Source organism: Lampetra fluviatilis, unplaced genomic scaffold (genome assembly GCF_964198595.1).
Source record: "Lampetra fluviatilis unplaced genomic scaffold, kcLamFluv1.1 SCAFFOLD_1124, whole genome shotgun sequence".
Classification (NCBI taxonomy): Eukaryota; Metazoa; Chordata; class Hyperoartia; order Petromyzontiformes; family Petromyzontidae; genus Lampetra; species Lampetra fluviatilis.
In genome coordinates, this window is record NW_027620984.1 from 1,400 (window position 1) to 23,167 (window position 21,768).

Below are 21,768 nucleotides of genomic sequence, written 5' to 3' on the forward strand. Positions count from 1 at the left end.
ACCACCCACCCCACCCACACACCCCCACTCCACACCACCCACACACACTCTTCCACTAACACACACCCACACACACCTACCCACCCCCCCCACCCACACCCCACCCACCCCACCCAAACCACACCACCCACACCACCCCACACCACCCACCACCCCACACCACCCACCACCCATCCACTCACCCCCCCCCCACACCCCACCCACCCCACCCACACCCCACCCACCCCACCACCACCCCGCCCACCCACCAGGAAGCTGAGATCCGCCGCATGGCAAAGAGCGGCAATTCGGAGGGTTGCCGCCCGCTGGCGAAGCAGCTGGTGCGGCTGCGTCAACAACGTCAGCGCTCGCTGCTGGTGGGAGCCAGGATCTCCGGCGTGGGGACACAGGCCCAGCTGGCCGGCTCACAGATGAAGATGGCTTCAGCCATGGGGACTACCGCTAAGGTGGGTGGGTGGGTGAGAGGGTGGGTGGGTGGGTGAGTGGGTGGGTGGGTGAGTGAGTGGTAGGTGAGTGAGTGAGTGGGTGAGTGAGTGAGTGGGTAGGTGAGTGGGTGAGTGAGTGAGTGGGTAGGTGAGTGGGTGAGTGGGTGGGTGGGTGAGTGAGTGAGTGGGTAGGTGAGTGAGTGAGTGGGTGAGTGAGTGGTGAGTGAGCGTCAGCGCTCGCTGCTGGTGGGAGCCAGGATCTCCGGCGTGGGGACACAGGCCCAGCTGGCCGGCTCACAGATGAAGATGGCTTCAGCCATGGGGACTACCGCTAAGGTGAGAGGGTGGGTGGGTGGGTGAGTGAGTGAGTGGGTGAGTGGGTGGGTGGGTGAGTGAATGGTAGGTGAGTGAGTGAGTGGTGAGTGAGTGAGTGGGTGGGTGGGTTGGTAGGTGAGTGGGTGAGTGGGTGGGTGAGAGGGTGAGTGGGTGGGTGAGTGGGTGAGTGGGTGTGTGGGTGAGTGGTAGGTGAGTAAGTGGGTGGGTGGGGTGAGTGGGTGAGTGAGTGGGTGGTGAGTGGGTGAGTGAGTGGGTGAGTGGGTGAGTGAGTGGGTGAGTGGGTGAGTGAGTGAGTGGGTGGGTGGGTTGGTGGGTGAGTGGGTGAGTGGGTGGGTAGGCGAGTGGGTGAGTGAGTGAGTGAGTGGGTGGGTTGGTAGGTAGGTGAGTGAGTGGGTGAGTGAGTGAGTGAGTGGTAGGTGAGTGAGTGAGTGGTGAGTGAGTGGTAGGTGAGTGAGTGAGTGGGTGAGTGAGTGGGGTGAGTGGGTGGGTGGGTGAGTGAGTGGGTAGGTGAGTGGTGGGTGGGTGAGTGAGTGAGTGGGTGGGTGGGTGAGTGGGTGAGTGGTGAGTGAGTGAATGGGTGAGTGAGTGGGTGAGTGGGTGGGTGGGTTGGTGAGTGAGTGGGTGGGGGAGTGAGTGAGTGGGTGAGTGAGTGGGTGAGTGGGTGGGTGGGTGGGTGGGTGAGTGAGTGGTGGGTGAGTGAGTGGGTGGGTGGGTGGGTGGGTGAGTGACTGGGTGGGTGAGTGGGTGAGTGAGTGGTGAGTGAGTGGTGAGTGAGCGTCAGCGCTCGCTGCTGGTGGGAGCCAGGATCTCTGGCGTGGGGACACAGGCCCAGCTAGCCGGCTCACAGATGAAGATGGCTTCAGCCATGGGGACTACCGCTAAGGTGAGAGGGTGGGTGGGTGGTGAGTGAGTGAGTGGGTGAGTGGGTGGGTGGGTGAGTGAATGGTAGGTGAGTGAGTGAGTGGTGAGTGAGTGAGTGAGTGGGTGGGTGAGTGGGTGGGTGAGTGGTGAGTGAGTGAGTGGGTGGGTGGATTGGTAGGTGAGTGGGTGAGTGGGTGGGTGAGAGGGTGAGTGGGTGGGTGAGTGGGTGAGTGGGTGTGTGGGTGAGTGGTAGGTGAGTAAGTGGGTGGGTGGGTGAGTGAGTGAGTGAGTGGGTGAGTGGGTGAGTGAGTGAGTGGGTGGGTGGGTTGGTGGGTGAGTGGGTGGGTGAGTGGGTGGGTAGGCGAGTGGGTGAGTGGTGAGTGAGTGAGTGAGTGGGTGGGTTGGTAGGTAGGTGAGTGAGTGGGTGAGTGAGTGAGTGGTAGGTGAGTGAGTGAGTGGTGAGTGAGTGGGTAGGTGAGTGAGTGGTAGGTGAGTGAGTGGATGAGTGGGTGGGTGAGTGGGTGGGTGAGTGGGTGGGTGAGTGGGTGGTTGAGTGGGTGGGTGAGTGAGTGAGTGAGTGGTGAGTGAGTGAGTGGGGAGTGAGTGAGTGAGTGGTGAGTGAGTGAGTGGTGAGTGAGTGAGTGAGTGGTGAGTGTGAGTGAGTGAGTGGAGTGGGTGGGTGAGTGAGTGGGTGGGTTGGTAGGTGAGTGAGTGGGTGGGTGTGGTGAGTGGTGAGTGAGTGAGTGGGTGGGTGGGTGGGTGGGTGAGTGAGTGGTGAGTGAGTGAGTGGTGAGTGAGTGAGTGGGTGGGTGGGTGTGTGAGTGGTGGGTGAGTGGTGAGTGAGCGTCAGCGCTCGCTGCTGGTGGGAGCCAGGATCTCCGGCGTGGGGACACAGGCCCAGCTGGCCGGCTCGCAGATGAAGATGGCTTCAGCCATGGGGACTACTGCTAAGGTGGGTGGGTGGGTGAGAGGGTGGGTGGGTGGGTGAGTGGGTGGGTGAGTGAGTGGGTGAGTGAGTGAGTGGGTGGGTGGGTGAGTGGGTGAGTGGGTGAGTGGGTGGGTGGGTGGGTTGGTGGGGTGGGTGGGTGAGTGAGTGGGTGGGTTGGTGAGTGAGTGGGTGGGTTGGTGAGTGAGTGGGTGGGTGGGTGGGTGGGTGAGTGAGTGGGTGGGTGGGTGGGTGGGTGAGTGGGTGGGTGGGTGGGTGAGTGGGTGGGTGGGTGGGTGGGTGAGTGAGTGGGTGGGTGGGTGAGTGGGTGGGTGGGGTGGGTGAGTGAGTGGGTGGGTGGGTGGGTGAGTGAGTGGGTGGGTGGGTGAGTGAGTGGGTGAGTGGGTGAGTGAGTGAGTGGTGAGTGAGTGGGTGAGTGAGAAGGTGGGTGGGTGGTGAGTGGGGTGGGTAGGTGGGTGGGTGTGAGGGTGGGTGGGTAGGTGGGCGAGTGGTTGGGTAGGTGAGTGGGTGAATGAGTGGGTGGATGGGTGAGTGGGTGGTTGTGGTTAATGTTGTGGTGGTTGTGGTGTTGGTGGTTGTGGTTCAGGTTGTGGTGGTGGTTTTGGTTGTGGTGGTTGCGGTTAATGTGTTGGTGGTTGTGGTTAATGCTGTGGTGGTGGTTGTGGTTCATGTTGTGGTGGTTCTACTGGTTGTGGTTAATGTTGTGGTTAATGTTGTGGTGGTTGTAGTTAATGTTGTGGTGGTTGTGGTTAATGTTGTGATTGTGGTGGTTAATGTAGTGGTGGTTAATGTTGTGGTGGTTGTGGTGGTGGTTGTTGTGGTGGTGGTGCAGACGATGGGAGCCGTGAACAAGGAGATGGACCCAATGAAGACGATGAAGATGATGGAAGCCTTCAGCAAGGAAAACGCCAAGATGGAGATGAGCGAGGAGATGGGTGAGACTCACCCACCCACCCACTCACTCACTCACCTACCACTCACTCACCCACTCACTCACTCACCCACTCACCCACTCACTCACCCACTCACTCAACTACCCACCCACCCACTCACCCACCCACCCACTCACTCACCCACCCACCCACCCACCCACTCACCCACCCACTCACTCACTCACTCAGCCACTCACCCACCCACTCACTCAGCCACCCACCCACCCACCCACTCACCCACCCACCCACCCACCCACCTACCCACTCACCCACCCACCCACTCACCCACCCACTCACTCACTCACCCACTCACTCACTCACCCACCCACTCACCCACCCACCCACCCACCCACCCACTCACTCACTCACTCACCCACCCACCCACCCACTCACCCACCCACCCACTCACCCACTCACTCACTCACCCACCCACCCACTCACTCACCCACCCACCCACCCACTCACCCACTCACCCACCCACCCACTCACCCACTCACTCACTCACCCACCCACCCACCCACTCACCCACCCACCCACTCACCCACCCACCCACTCACCCACCCACTCACCCACCCACTCACTCACCTACCACTCACCTACCACTCACTAACTATAGCTAAGTAGTTAACTAACTAACTAGTTAACTAGCTAACTAACACATTAACTAACACACTAACTAGTTAACTAACTAACACACTAACTAACACACTAACTAGTTAACTAACACACTAACTAGTTAACTAACTAGCTAACTAGCACACTAACTAGTTAACTAACTAGTTAACTAGCACACTAACTAGTTATCTAACTAGCTAACTAACTAGTTAACTAATTAACTAGCTAACTAGCACACTAACTAGTCAACTAACTAACTAGCACACTAACTAGTTAACTAACTAGCACACTAACTAGTTAACTAACTAGCTAACTAACACACTAACTAGTTAACTAACACACTAACTAGTTAACTAACTAGCTAACTAACACACTAACTAGTTAACTAACTAGCTAACTAACACACTAACTAGTTAACTAACTAGCTAACTAGCACACTAACTAGTTAACTAACTAGCTAACTAGCACACTAACTAGTTAACTAACTAGCTAACTAGCACACTAACTAGTTAACTAACACACTAACTAGCACACTAACTAGTTAATTAACTAACACACTAACTAGTTAACTAACTAACACACTAACTAGTTAACTAATTAACACACTAACTAGTTAACTAGCACACTAACTAGTTAACTAGCACACTAACTAGTTAACTAACTAGCTAACTAGCTAACTAGCACACTAACTAGCTAACTAACTAGCTAACTAGCACACTAACTAGTTAACTAACTAGCTAACTAGCACACTAACTAGTTAACTAACTAGCTAACTAGCACACTAACTAGTTAACTAACTAGCTAACTAGCACACTAACTAGTTAACTAACTAGCTAACTAGCACACTAACTAGTTAACTAACTAGCTAACTAGCACACTAACTAGTTAACTAACTAGCTAACTAGCACACTAACTAGTTAACTAACTAGCTAACTAGCACACTAACTAGTTAACTAACACACTAACTAGCACACTAACTAGTTAACTAACTAGCTAACTAGCACACTAACTAGTTAACTAACACACTAACTAGCACACTAACTAGTTAACTAACTAGCTAACTAACACACTAACTAGTTAACTAACTAACACACTAACTAGTTAACTAATTAACACACTAACTAGTTAACTAACTAGCTAACTAGCACACTAACTAGTTAACTAGCTAGCTAACTAGCACACTAACTAGTTAATTAACTAGCTAACTAACCTGTTGCCCTGTCAGTCAGCGACACGCTGGACTCAATGTTTGACGAGTCTGGGGATGAGGAGGAGGGAGATTCGATAGTCGCTCGAGTCCTGGACGAGATCGGCATTGAGACCAGCGGCAAGGTCGGTGGGTGTGTCACTGTGTGTGTGTGTCACTGTGTGTGTCACTGTGTGTGTGTGTGTGTGTCACTGTGTGTGTCACTGTGTCACCGTGTGTGTCACTGTGTGTGTCACTGTGTGTTTCACTGTGTGTGTCACTGTGTGTGTCACTGTGTGTGTGTCACTGTGTGTGTCACTGTGTGTGTCACTGTGTGTGTCACTGTGTGTGTGTGTGTGTCACCGTGTGTGTCACTGTGTGTGTCACTGTGTGTGTCACTGTGTGTGTGTGTCACTGTGTGTGTCACTGTGTGTGTGTGTCACTGTGTGTGTCACTGTGTGTGTCACTGTGTGTGTGTGTGTCACCGTGTGTGTCACTGTGTGTGTCACTGTGTGTGTGTGTCACTGTGTGTGTGTCACTGTGTGTGTGTGTCACTGTGTGTCACTGTGTGTGTCACTGTGTGTGTGTCACTGTGTGTGTGTCACTGTGTGTGTGTGTCACTGTGTGTGTGTGTCACTGTGTGTGTCACTGTGTGTGTGTCACTGTGTGTGTCACTGTGTGTCACTGTGTGTGTCACTGTGTGTGTGTGTGTCACCGTGTGTGTCACTGTGTGTCACCGTGTGTGTCACTGTGTGTGTCACTGTGTGTGTGTGTCACTGTGTGTGTGTCACTGTGTGTGTGTCACTGTGTGTGTCACTGTGTGTGTGTGTGTCACTGTGTCACTGTGTGTGTCACTGTGTGTGTCACTGTGTCACCGTGTGTGTCACTGTGTCACTGCGTGTGTGTCACTGTGTGTGTGTCACTGTGTGTGTGTCACTGTGTGTGTCACTGTGTGTGTGTCACTGTGTGTGTCACTGTGTGTGTCACTGTGTGTGTGTGTCACTGTGTGTGTGTGTCACTGTGTGTGTGTGTCACTGTGTGTGTGTGTCACTGTGTGTGTGTGTGTCACTGTGTGTGTGTGTCACTGTGTGTCTCACTGTGTGTGTCACTGTGTGTGTGTCACTGTCACTATGTGTGAGTCACGTGACCGTGTCTCACCCCCCCCCACCCCCCCCCAGATGTCACGTGCTCCCTCCGCCTCGCACGACCTCCCCACTCCCTCCGCGTCATCGTCACTGTGTGTGTCACTGTGTGTGTGTCACTGTGTGTGTCACTGTGTGTGTCACTGTGTGTGTCACTGTGTGTGTCACTGTGTGTGTCACTGTGTGTGTGTGTCACTGTGTGTGTGTGTCACTGTGTGTGTCACTGTGTGTGTCACTGTGTGTGTCACTGTGTGTGTGTGTCACTGTGTGTGTCACTGTGTGTGTCACTGTGTGTGTGTGTCACTGTGTGTGTCACTGTGTGTGTCACTGTGTGTGTGTGTCACTGTGTGTGTGTGTCACTGTGTGTGTGTGTCACTGTGTGTGTCACTGTGTGTGTCACTGTGTGTGTCACTGTGTGTGTGTGTCACTGTGTGTGTCACTGTGTGTGTCACTGTGTGTGTGTGTCACTGTGTGTGTCACTGTGTGTGTCACTGTGTGTGTCACTGTGTGTGTGTGTCACTGTGTGTGTCACTGTGTGTGTGTGTGTCACTGTGTGTGTCACTGTGTGTGTCACTGTGTGTGTGTGTGTCACTGTGTGTGTGTCACTGTGTGTGTGTGAGTCACTGTCTCACTGTGTGTGTGTCACTGTGTGTCTCACTGTGTGTGTCTCACTGTGTGTGTCTCACTGTGTGTGTCTCACTGTGTGTGTCACTGTCACTATGTGTGAGTCACGTGACCGTGTCTCACCCCCCCCCACCCCCCCCCACCCCCCCCCCCCAGATGTCACGTGCTCCCTCCGCCTCGCACGACCTCCCCACTCCCTCCGCGTCGTCATCGTCCTCCAGGGTCAGCGACGACGACATCGAGCGCCAGCTGCGTGCACTCGGGGTGGACTGAGGTCGCGACCCCGGGGGGAGGGGTGGGCTGAGGTCGCGACCCCGGGGGGAGGGGTTGAGCTGAGGTCGTGACCCCGGGGGGAGGGGGTGGGTGGGCTGAGGTCGTGACCCCGGGGGGAGGGGGGTGGGTGGGCTTAGGTCGCGACCCCGGGGAGAGGACTGAGGTCGTGACCCCGGGGGGAGGGGTTGATCTGAGGTCGTGACCCCGGGGGGAGGGGGTGGGCTGAGGTCGTGACCCTGGGGGGAGGGGGTGGGCTGAGGTCACGACCCTGGGGGGAGGGGGGTGCACTGAGGTCGCGACCCTGGGGGGAGGGGGTGCACTGAGGTCGCGACCCTGGGGGGAGGGGGTGCACTGAGGTCGCGACCCTGGGGGGAGGGGGTGCACTGAGGTCCGACCCTGGGGGGGGAGGGGGTGCACTGAGGTCGCGACCCTGGGGGGAGGGGGTGCACTGAGGTCGTGACCCCGGGGGGAGGGGGTGAGTGGGGTGGGGTAGATATCAGACTGTGAGTTGTGTTAATGCTGAGATGATTATTGTACTTTTACTGAGCGCACCTCATCCACCCGTACCCCCCACTCACCTACCTACTCACCTACCCACTCACTCACTCACCTACCACCACCACCACCTACTCACCTACCCACTCACCACCACCTACCACTCACACACCACCCACCCACCACCCACCACTCACCACCACCCACCACCACCACCACCACCACACCACCACCCACCACCCCCACCACCACCTACCCACCACCTACCCACTCACTCACCTACCCACACACAACCACCACCCACTCACCACCACCCACCACCACCACCACCACCCACCCACTCACCACCACCCACCCACCACCTACCCACCCACCACCCACCACCCACCTACCCACCACCACCACCACCCACCACCTACCCACTCACCTACCCACCACACCCACCACCAACCTACCCACCACCCACCACCACCACCTACCCACCACACACCACCACCACCACCACCACTCACCTACCACCACTCACCTACCACCACACACCCACCCACCACACACCTACCCACACACCACCTACCACACACCACACCACCACACCACCACCTACCACACTCACCACCAACTCACCTACCCACACACACTCACCTACCTACTCACTCACCTACCCTACCACCACCTCACCACACCTCACCACCACACACTCACCTACCTACTCACCTACCACCACTCACCTACCACACACTCACCTACCTACCACTCACCACCACCACCCTCACTCACCTACCACACCACTCACCTACCCACCACACACCTACCCACTCACCTACCTACCCACTCACTCACCTACCCACTCACTCACTCACCTACCCACTCACCTCACTCCACTCACCTACCCCACCACACCTACCCACTCACCTACCACCACCACTCACTCACCCACTCACCTACCCACTCACCTACCCCCACTCACTCACCTACCCACTCACCTACCCCACACTCACCCTACCTACCCACTCACTCACCTACCCACTCACTCACCACTACCTACTCACCTACCCACTCACTCACCTACCCACTCACCTACCTACTCACTCACCTACCCACTCACTCACCTACCCACTCACCTACTCACTCACCTACCCATTCACTCACTCACCTACCCACTCACCTACCTACCCACTCACTCACTCACCTACCCACTCACTCACCTACCCACTCACCTACCTACCCACTCACTCACCTACCTACCCACTCACTCACCTACCTACTCACTCACCTACCCACCCACTCACTCACCTACCTACTCACTCACTCACCTACCTACCCACTCACTCACCTACCCACTCACTCACTCACCTACCTACTCACTCACTCACCTACCTACCCACTCACTCACCTACCTACTCACTCACCTACCCACTCACTCACCTACCTACCCACTCACCTACCCACTCACCTACCTACTCACCTACCCACTCACTCACTCACTCACCTACCCACTCACCTACCTACCCACTCACCTACCTACTCACCTACCCACTCACCTACCCACTCACCTACCTACTCACTCACCTACCCACTCACCTACCCACTCACTCACCTACCTACTCACCTACCCACTCACTCACCTACCTACCCACTCACTCGCTCACTCACCTACCTACTCACCTACCTACTCACTCACCTACCTACTCACTCACTCACCTACCTACTCACCTACCTACCTACTCACTCGCCTACCCACTCACCTACCTACTCACTCACCTACGTACTCACTCACCTACCTACCCATTCACTCGCCTACCTACCCATTCACTCGCCTACCTACCCACTCACTCACTTACCCACCTACTCACTCACCTACCCACTCATTCGCCTACCTACTCTCTCACCTACCTACTCACTCACCTACTCCTCACTCGCCTATTCACTCACTCGCCTACCCACTCACCTACCTACCTACTCACTCCTCACTCGCCTACTCACTCACCTACCTACTCACTCACCTACTCCTCACTCGCCTATTCACTCACTCGCCTACCCACTCACTCGCCTACCCACTCACCTACCTACCTACTCGCCTACCTACTCACCTACCTACCCACTCACCTACCTACCTACTCACCTACCCACTCACTCATCTACCTACCTACTCACCTACCCACTCACCTACCTACTCACCTACCTACTCACCTACCTACCTACCCACTCACTTGCTCACTCACCTACCTACTCGCCTACCTACCTACCCACTCACTCACCTACCTACTCACTCACCTACCTACTCACTCACCTACCTACTCGCCTACCTACCTACCTACTCACTCGCCTACCCACTCACCTACCTACTCACCTACTCAATCACCTACTCCTCACTCGCCTATTCACTCACTCGCCTACCTACTCACTCATCTACCTACTCACTCACCTACCTACCCACTCACTCACCTACCTACCTACTCACTCACCTACCCATTCACTCGCCTACCCACCTACTCACTCACCTACCTACTCACACGCCTACCCACTCATTCGCCTACCTACTCACTCACCTACCTACTCACTGGCCTACCTACTCACTCACCTACTCCTCACTCGCCTACCCACTCCCTCGCCTACCCACTCACCTACCTACTCACTCACCTACCTACTCACCTACCTACTCACCTACCTACCTACTCACTCGCTCACTCACCTACCTACTCACCTACCTACTCACTCACCTACCTACTCACTCACTCACCTACCTACTCACCTACCTACCCACTCACTCGCTCACTCACCTACCTACTCACTCACCTACCTACTCACTCGCCTACCCACTCACTCACCTACCCACTCACTCGCCTACCCACTCACTCACTTACCCACTCAGTCACCTACCCACTCACTCACCTACCCACCTACTCACTCGCCTACCTACTCACACGCCTACCCACTCATTCGCCTACCTACTCACTCACCTACCTACTCACTCGCCTATTCACTCACTCGCCTACTCACTCACCTACCTACCTACTCACCTACTCAATCACCTACTCCTCACTCGCCTATTCACTCACTCGCCTACCCACTCACTCACCTACCTACTCACCTACCTACCCACTCACTCACCTACCCACCTACTCACTCGCCTACCTACTCACTCACTCACTTACCCACTCAGTCACCTACCCACTCACTCACCTACCCACCTACTCACTCGCCTACCTACTCACTCACCTACCTACCCACTCACCTACCTACTCACTCACCTACCCACTCACTCGCCTACCTACTCACTCACCTACCTACTCACCTACCCACTCACTCGCCTACTCACCTACCTACTCACTCACCTACCTACTCACTCTCGCCTACCTACTCACTCACCTACCTACTCACCTACCCACTCACTCGCCTACTCACCTACCTACTCACTCACCTACCTACTCACTCACCTACCTACTCACTCACCTACCTACCCACTCACCTACCTACTCACTCACCTACCTACTCACTCACCTACCCACTCACCTACCTACCCACTCACTCACTCACCTACCCACTCACTCACCTACCCACTCACCTACCTACCCACTCACTCACCTACCTACCCACTCACTCACCTACCTACTCACTCACCTACCCACCCACTCACTCACCTACCTACTCACTCACTCACCTACCTACCCACTCACTCACCTACCTACTCACTCACCTACCCACTCACTCACTCACCTACCTACTCACTCACTCACCTACCTACCCACTCACTCACCTACCTACTCACTCACCTACCCACTCACTCACCTACCTACCCACTCACCTACCCACTCACCTACCTACTCACCTACCCACTCACTCACTCACTCACCTACCCACTCACCTACCTACCCACTCACCTACCTACTCACCTACCCACTCACCTACCCACTCACCTACCTACTCACTCACCTACCCACTCACCTACCCACTCACTCACCTACCTACTCACCTACCCACTCACTCACCTACCTACCCACTCACTCGCTCACTCACCTACCTACTCACCTACCTACTCACTCACCTACCTACTCACTCACTCACCTACCTACTCACCTACCTACCTACTCACTCGCCTACCCACTCACCTACCTACTCACTCACCTACGTACTCACTCACCTACCTACCCATTCACTCGCCTACCTACCCATTCACTCGCCTACCTACCCACTCACTCACTTACCCACCTACTCACTCACCTACCCACTCATTCGCCTACCTACTCTCTCACCTACCTACTCACTCACCTACTCCTCACTCGCCTATTCACTCACTCGCCTACCCACTCACCTACCTACCTACTCACTCCTCACTCGCCTACTCACTCACCTACCTACTCACTCACCTACTCCTCACTCGCCTATTCACTCACTCGCCTACCCACTCACTCGCCTACCCACTCACCTACCTACCTACTCGCCTACCTACTCACCTACCTACCCACTCACCTACCTACCTACTCACCTACCCACTCACTCATCTACCTACCTACTCACCTACCCACTCACCTACCTACTCACCTACCTACTCACCTACCTACCTACCCACTCACTTGCTCACTCACCTACCTACTCGCCTACCTACCTACCCACTCACTCACCTACCTACTCACTCACCTACCTACTCACTCACCTACCTACTCGCCTACCTACCTACCTACTCACTCGCCTACCCACTCACCTACCTACTCACCTACTCAATCACCTACTCCTCACTCGCCTATTCACTCACTCGCCTACCTACTCACTCATCTACCTACTCACTCACCTACCTACCCACTCACTCACCTACCTACCTACTCACTCACCTACCCATTCACTCGCCTACCCACCTACTCACTCACCTACCTACTCACACGCCTACCCACTCATTCGCCTACCTACTCACTCACCTACCTACTCACTGGCCTACCTACTCACTCACCTACTCCTCACTCGCCTACCCACTCCCTCGCCTACCCACTCACCTACCTACTCACCTACCTACTCACCTACCTACCTACTCACTCGCTCACTCACCTACCTACTCACCTACCTACTCACTCACCTACCTACTCACTCACTCACCTACCTACTCACCTACCTACCCACTCACTCGCTCACTCACCTACCTACTCACTCACCTACCTACTCACTCGCCTACCCACTCACTCACCTACCCACTCACTCGCCTACCCACTCACTCACTTACCCACTCAGTCACCTACCCACTCACTCACCTACCCACCTACTCACTCGCCTACCTACTCACACGCCTACCCACTCATTCGCCTACCTACTCACTCACCTACCTACTCACTCGCCTATTCACTCACTCGCCTACTCACTCACCTACCTACCTACTCACCTACTCAATCACCTACTCCTCACTCGCCTATTCACTCACTCGCCTACCCACTCACTCACCTACCTACTCACCTACCTACCCACTCACTCACCTACCCACCTACTCACTCGCCTACCTACTCACTCACTCACTTACCCACTCAGTCACCTACCCACTCACTCACCTACCCACCTACTCACTCGCCTACCTACTCACTCACCTACCTACCCACTCACCTACCTACTCACTCACCTACCCACTCACTCGCCTACCTACTCACTCACCTACCTACTCACCTACCCACTCACTCGCCTACTCACCTACCTACTCACTCACCTACCTACTCACTCACCTACCTACTCACTCACCTACCTACCCACTCACCTACCTACTCACTCACCTACCTACTCACTCACCTACCCACTCACCTACCTACCCACTCACTCACTCACCTACCCACTCACTCACCTACCCACTCACCTACCTACCCACTCACTCACCTACCTACCCACTCACTCACCTACCTACTCACTCACCTACCCACCCACTCACTCACCTACCTACTCACTCACTCACCTACCTACCCACTCACTCACCTACCTACTCACTCACCTACCCACTCACTCACTCACCTACCTACTCACTCACTCACCTACCTACCCACTCACTCACCTACCTACTCACTCACCTACCCACTCACTCACCTACCTACCCACTCACCTACCCACTCACCTACCTACTCACCTACCCACTCACTCACTCACTCACCTACCCACTCACCTACCTACCCACTCACCTACCTACTCACCTACCCACTCACCTACCCACTCACCTACCTACTCACTCACCTACCCACTCACCTACCCACTCACTCACCTACCTACTCACCTACCCACTCACTCACCTACCTACCCACTCACTCGCTCACTCACCTACCTACTCACCTACCTACTCACTCACCTACCTACTCACTCACTCACCTACCTACTCACCTACCTACCTACTCACTCGCCTACCCACTCACCTACCTACTCACTCACCTACGTACTCACTCACCTACCTACCCATTCACTCGCCTACCTACCCATTCACTCGCCTACCTACCCACTCACTCACTTACCCACCTACTCACTCACCTACCCACTCATTCGCCTACCTACTCTCTCACCTACCTACTCACTCACCTACTCCTCACTCGCCTATTCACTCACTCGCCTACCCACTCACCTACCTACCTACTCACTCCTCACTCGCCTACTCACTCACCTACCTACTCACTCACCTACTCCTCACTCGCCTATTCACTCACTCGCCTACCCACTCACTCGCCTACCCACTCACCTACCTACCTACTCGCCTACCTACTCACCTACCTACCCACTCACCTACCTACCTACTCACCTACCCACTCACTCATCTACCTACCTACTCACCTACCCACTCACCTACCTACTCACCTACCTACTCACCTACCTACCTACCCACTCACTTGCTCACTCACCTACCTACTCGCCTACCTACCTACCCACTCACTCACCTACCTACTCACTCACCTACCTACTCACTCACCTACCTACTCGCCTACCTACCTACCTACTCACTCGCCTACCCACTCACCTACCTACTCACCTACTCAATCACCTACTCCTCACTCGCCTATTCACTCACTCGCCTACCTACTCACTCATCTACCTACTCACTCACCTACCTACCCACTCACTCACCTACCTACCTACTCACTCACCTACCCATTCACTCGCCTACCCACCTACTCACTCACCTACCTACTCACACGCCTACCCACTCATTCGCCTACCTACTCACTCACCTACCTACTCACTGGCCTACCTACTCACTCACCTACTCCTCACTCGCCTACCCACTCCCTCGCCTACCCACTCACCTACCTACTCACTCACCTACCTACTCACCTACCTACTCACCTACCTACCTACTCACTCGCTCACTCACCTACCTACTCACCTACCTACTCACTCACCTACCTACTCACTCACTCACCTACCTACTCACCTACCTACCCACTCACTCGCTCACTCACCTACCTACTCACTCACCTACCTACTCACTCGCCTACCCACTCACTCACCTACCCACTCACTCGCCTACCCACTCACTCACTTACCCACTCAGTCACCTACCCACTCACTCACCTACCCACCTACTCACTCGCCTACCTACTCACACGCCTACCCACTCATTCGCCTACCTACTCACTCACCTACCTACTCACTCGCCTATTCACTCACTCGCCTACTCACTCACCTACCTACCTACTCACCTACTCAATCACCTACTCCTCACTCGCCTATTCACTCACTCGCCTACCCACTCACTCACCTACCTACTCACCTACCTACCCACTCACTCACCTACCCACCTACTCACTCGCCTACCTACTCACTCACTCACTTACCCACTCAGTCACCTACCCACTCACTCACCTACCCACCTACTCACTCGCCTACCTACTCACTCACCTACCTACCCACTCACCTACCTACTCACTCACCTACCCACTCACTCGCCTACCTACTCACTCACCTACCTACTCACCTACCCACTCACTCGCCTACTCACCTACCTACTCACTCACCTACCTACTCACTCACCTACCTACTCACTCACCTACCTACTCACTCACCTACCTACTCACTCACCTACCTACTCACTCACCTACCTACCCACTCACTCACCTACCCACTCACTCGCCTACCCACTCACTCACCTACCTACCCACTCACCTACCTACTCACTCACCTACCTACTCACTCACCTACCTACTCACTCACCTACCTACTCACTCACCTACCTACCCACTCATTCACCTACCCACTCACCTACCCACTCACTCACCTACCTACCTACTCACTCCTCACTCGCCTACTCACTCACCTACCTACTCACTCACCTACCTACCCACTCACCTACCTACCCACTCATTCACCTACCCACTCACTCACCTACCCACTCACTCACCTACCTACCCACTCACTCCTCACTCGCCTACTCACTCACCTACCCACTCACTCACCTACCCACTCACTCACCTACCCACTCACTCACTCACCTACCCACTCACTCGCCTACCCACTCACTCACCTACCCACTCACTCACCTACCTACTCACTCACCTACCCACTCACTCACCTACCTACCTACTCACTCCTCACTCGCCTACTCACTCAGTCGCCTACTCACTCACTCGCCTACCTACTCACTCGCCTACCTACTCACTCGCCTACCTACTCACTCACCTACCTACTCACTCCTCACTCGCCTACTCACTCACTCGCCTACCTACTCACCTACCTACTCACTCACCTACCTACTCACTCACCTACCCACTCACTCTCCCACCCGTTCACTCACTCACTCGCCTACCTACTCACTCACCTACCTACTCACTCACCTACCTACTCACTCCTCACTCGCCTACTCACTCACTCACTCACCTACTCACTCACTCGCCTACCTACTCACCTACCTACTCACTCACCTACCTACTCACTCCTCACTCGCCTACTCACTCACTCGCCTACTCACTCACTTACCTACTCACTCGCCTACCTACTCACTCACCTACCTACTCACTCCTCACTCGCCTACTCACTCACTCACCTACTCACTCACCTACCTACTCACTCCTCACTCGCCTACTCACTCACTCACCTACCTACCCACTCACTCACCTACCCACTCACTCTCCCACCCGCTCACTCACTCACTCGCCTACCTACTCACTCACCTACCTACTCACTCACCTACCTACTCACTCACCTACCTACTCACTCACTCACTCGCCTACTCACTCACTCACCTACCTACTCACTCACCTACCTACTCACTCACTCGCCTACTCACTCACTCACCTACCTACTCACTCACCTACCTACTCACTCCTCACTCGCCTACTCACTCACTCACCTACTCACTCACTCACCTACCTACTCACTCCTCACTCGCCTACTCACTCACTCACTCGCCTACTCACTCACTCACCTACCTACTCACTCACCTACCTACTCACTCCTCACTCGCCTACTCACTCACTCGCCTACTCACTCACTTACCTACTCACTCGCCTACCTACTCACTCGCCTACCTACTCACTCACCTACCCACTCACTCACCTACCTACTCACTCACCTACCTACTCACTCCTCACTCGCCTACTCACTCACTCGCCTACTCACTCACTTACCTACCTACTCACTCCTCACTCGCCTACTCACTCACTCGCCTACCTACTCACTCACCTACTCACTCACTCACCTACCTACTCACTCACCTACCTACTCACTCCTCACTCGCCTACTCACTCACTCACCTACTCACTCACTCACCTACCTACTCACTCCTCACTCGCCTACTCACTCACTCACTCGCCTACTCACTCACTCACCTACCTACTCACTCACCTACCTACTCACTCCTCACTCGCCTACTCACTCACTCGCCTACTCACTCACTTACCTACTCACTCGCCTACCTACTCACTCGCCTACCTACTCACTCACCTACCTACTCACTCACCTACCCACTCACTCACCTACCTACTCACTCACCTACCTACTCACTCCTCACTCGCCTACTCACTCACTCGCCTACTCACTCACTTACCTACTCACTCGCCTACCTACTCACTCGCCTACCTACTCACTCACCTACCTACTCACTCACCTACCCACTCACTCACCTACCTACTCACTCACCTACCTACTCACTCCTCACTCGCCTACTCACTCACCTACCTACTCACCTACCCACTCACTCACCTACCCACTCACCTACCTACTCACTCACTCACCTACCTACTCACTCGCCTACCTACTCACTCACCTACCTACTCACTCACCTACCCACTCACTCACCTACCTACTCACTCACCTACCTACTCACTCCTCACTCGCCTACTCACTCACTCGCCTACTCACTCACTCACCTACCTACTCACTCACCTACCTACTCACTCACCTACCTACTCACTCCTCACTCGCCTACTCACTCACTCGCCTACTCACTCACTCGCCTACCTACTCACTCACCTACCTACTCACTCACCTACCTACTCACTCACCTACCTACTCACTCACTCACTCGCCTACTCACTCACTCACCTACCTACTCACTCACCTACCTACTCACTCCTCACTCGCCTACTCACTCACTCGCCTACTCACTCACTCACCTACCTACTCACTCACCTACCTACTCACTCACCTACCTACTCACTCCTCACTCGCCTACTCACTCACTCGCCTACTCACTCACTCGCCTACCTACTCACTCACCTACCTACTCACTCACCTACCTACTCACTCACCTACCTACTCACTCACTCACTCGCCTACTCACTCACTCACCTACCTACTCACTCACCTACCTACTCACTCCTCACTCGCCTACTCACTCACTCGCCTACTCACTCACTCACCTACCTACTCACTCACCTACCTACTCACTCACCTACCTACTCACTCCTCACTCGCCTACTCACTCACTCGCCTACTCACTCACTCGCCTACCTACTCACTCACCTACCTACTCACTCACCTACCTACTCACTCACCTACCTACTCACTCACCTACCTACTCACCTACCTACTCACTCACCTACCTACTCACTCACCTACCTACTCACTCCTCACTCGCCTACTCACTCACTCGCCTACTCACTCACTCGCCTACCTACTCACTCACCTACCTACTCACTCACCTACCTACTCACTCACCTACCTACTCACTCACTCACTCGCCTACTCACTCACTCACCTACCTACTCACTCACCTACCTACTCACTCCTCACTCGCCTACTCACTCACTCGCCTACTCACTCACTCACCTACCTACTCACTCACCTACCTACTCACTCACCTACCTACTCACTCCTCACTCGCCTACTCACTCACTCGCCTACTCACTCACTCGCCTACCTACTCACTCACCTACCTACTCACTCACCTACCTACTCACTCACCTACCTACTCACTCACTCACTCGCCTACTCACTCACTCACCTACCTACTCACTCACCTACCTACTCACTCCTCACTCGCCTACTCACTCACTCGCCTACTCACTCACTCACCTACCTACTCACTCACCTACCTACTCACTCACCTACCTACTCACTCCTCACTCGCCTACTCACTCACTCGCCTACTCACTCACTCGCCTACCTACTCACTCACCTACCTACTCACTCACCTACCTACTCACTCACCTACCTACTCACTCACCTACCTACTCACTCACTCACTCGCCTACTCACTCACTCACCTACTCACTCACCTACCTACTCACTCCTCACTCGCCTACTCACTCACTCGCCTACTCACTCACTCACCTACCTACTCACTCACCTACCTACTCACTCACCTACCTACTCACTCCTCACTCGCCTACTCACTCACTCGCCTACTCACTCACTCGCCTACCTACTCACTCACCTACCTACTCACTCACCTACCTACTCACTCACCTACCTACTCACTCACCTACCTACTCACCTACCTACTCACTCACCTACCTACTCACTCACCTACCTACTCACTCCTCACTCGCCTACTCACTCACTCGCCTACTCACTCACTCGCCTACCTACTCACTCACCTACCTACTCACTCACCTACCTACTCACTCACCTACCTACTCACTCACTCACTCGCCTACTCACTCACTCACCTACCTACTCACTCACCTACCTACTCACTCCTCACTCGCCTACTCACTCACTCGCCTACTCACTCACTCACCTACCTACTCACTCACCTACCTACTCACTCACCTACCTACTCACTCCTCACTCGCCTACTCACTCACTCGCCTACTCACTCACTCGCCTACCTACTCACTCACCTACCTACTCACTCACCTACCTACTCACTCACCTACCTACTCACTCACCTACCTACTCACCTACCTACTCACTCACTCACCTACTCACTCACCTACCTACTCACTCCTCACTCGCCTACTCACTCACTCGCCTACCTACTCACTCACCTACCTACTCACTCACTCACCTACTCACTCACCTACCTACTCACTCACTCACCTACTCACTCACCTACCTACTCACTCACCTACCCACTCACTCACCTACCCACCTACTCACTCGCCTACCTACTCACTCACCTACCTACTCACTCACCTACCTACTCACCTACCCACTCACTCACTCACCTACCCACTCACCTACCTACCCACTCACCTACCTACTCACTCACCTACCCACTCACCTACCTACCCACTCACCTACCTACTCACTCGCCTACCTACTCACTCACTCACTCGCCTACCCACCCACCCTCCCGTCTTTGTAAATATAGCCTCGTGTGAGTTTGCGTGTTGGTTTTTTTTCCTGGCTGAGTTGACCCAAGCGCGGGACGCTCCCGGGGGGTACGTGAGAGGCTCACCACAGGCCTGGCTCAGGCTGGTCTGGCTCAGGCTGGCCTGGCTCAGGCTGGTCTGGCTCAGGCTGGCCTGGCTCAGGCTGGTCTGGCTCAGGCTGGTCTGGCTCAGGCTGGTCTGGCTCAGGCTGGTCTGGCTCAGGCTGGTCTGGCTCAAATAAAGGATTGCTCCGTACTGCTGCTACAGTGGGACACCGTGTCTCTGTGTGTGTCTGTGAGTGTCTGTGCGAGTCTGTGTGTGTGTCTCTGTCTGTGCGAGTCTGTGTCTCTGTGTGTGTCTGTGCGAGTCTGTGTCTCTGTGTGTGTCAGTGCGAGTCTTGTGTCTCTGTGTGTGTGTCTGTGTGCGAGTCTCTGTGTGTGTCTGTGTGCGAGTCTCTGTGTGTGTCTGTGAGTGTCTGTGCGAGTCTGTGTGTGTGTCTGTGAGTGTCTGTGCGAGTCTGTGTCTCTGTGTGTGTCTGTGTGCGAGTCTCTGTGTGTGTCTGTGTGCGAGTCTCTGTGTGTGTCTGTGAGTGTCTGTGCGAGTCTGTGTCTCTGTGTGTCTGTGCGAGTCTGTGTCTCTGTGTGTGTCTGTGAGTGTCTGTGCGAGTCTGTGTCTCTGTGTGTGTCTGTGCGAGTCTGTGTCTCTGTGTGTGTCTGTGAGTGTCTGTGCGAGTCTGTGTCTCTGTGTGTGTCTGTGCGAGTCTGTGTCTCTGTGTGTGTCTGTGAGTGTCTGTGCGAGTCTGTGTCTCTGTGTGTGTCTGTGCGAGTCTGTGTCTCTGTGTGTGTCTGTGAGTGTCTGTGCGAGTCTGTGTCTCTGTGTGTGTCTGTGCGAGTCTGTGTCTCTGTGTGTGTCTGTGAGTGTCTGTGCGAGTCTGTGTGTGTGTCTCTGTCTGTGCGAGTCTGTGTCTCTGTGTGTGTCTGTGCGAGTCTGTGTCTCTGTGTGTGTCTGTGTGCGAGTCTCTGTGTGTGTCTGTGTGCGAGTCTCTGTGTGTGTCTGTGTGCGAGTCTCTGTGTCTGTGTGCGAGTCTCTGTTTGTCTGTGTGTCTCTGTCTGTGTGAGTCTCTGTGTGTGTCTCTGCCTCTCTGTGTGTGTGTGTGAGTCTCTGTGTGTGTGTCTCTGTGTGTGTGTGTCTCTGTGTGTGTGTGTGTGTGTCTCTGTGTGTGTGTGTGTGTC

General features: G+C 54.6%; 1 protein-coding gene across 1 annotated transcript; it reads left to right on the forward strand.

The window, feature by feature from the left end:
* Window positions 1-251: 251 nt before the first annotated feature.
* Window positions 252-7,402, forward strand: CHMP2B (charged multivesicular body protein 2B; the record flags this gene model as incomplete). The annotated part of the gene is made up of 4 exons (XM_078885078.1): window positions 252-446; window positions 3,401-3,503; window positions 5,341-5,447; window positions 7,224-7,402. Coding segments are annotated over 4 exons (522 nt in total), but the record flags the coding sequence as incomplete, so codon positions are not given.
* Window positions 7,403-21,768: the final 14,366 nt, after the last annotated feature.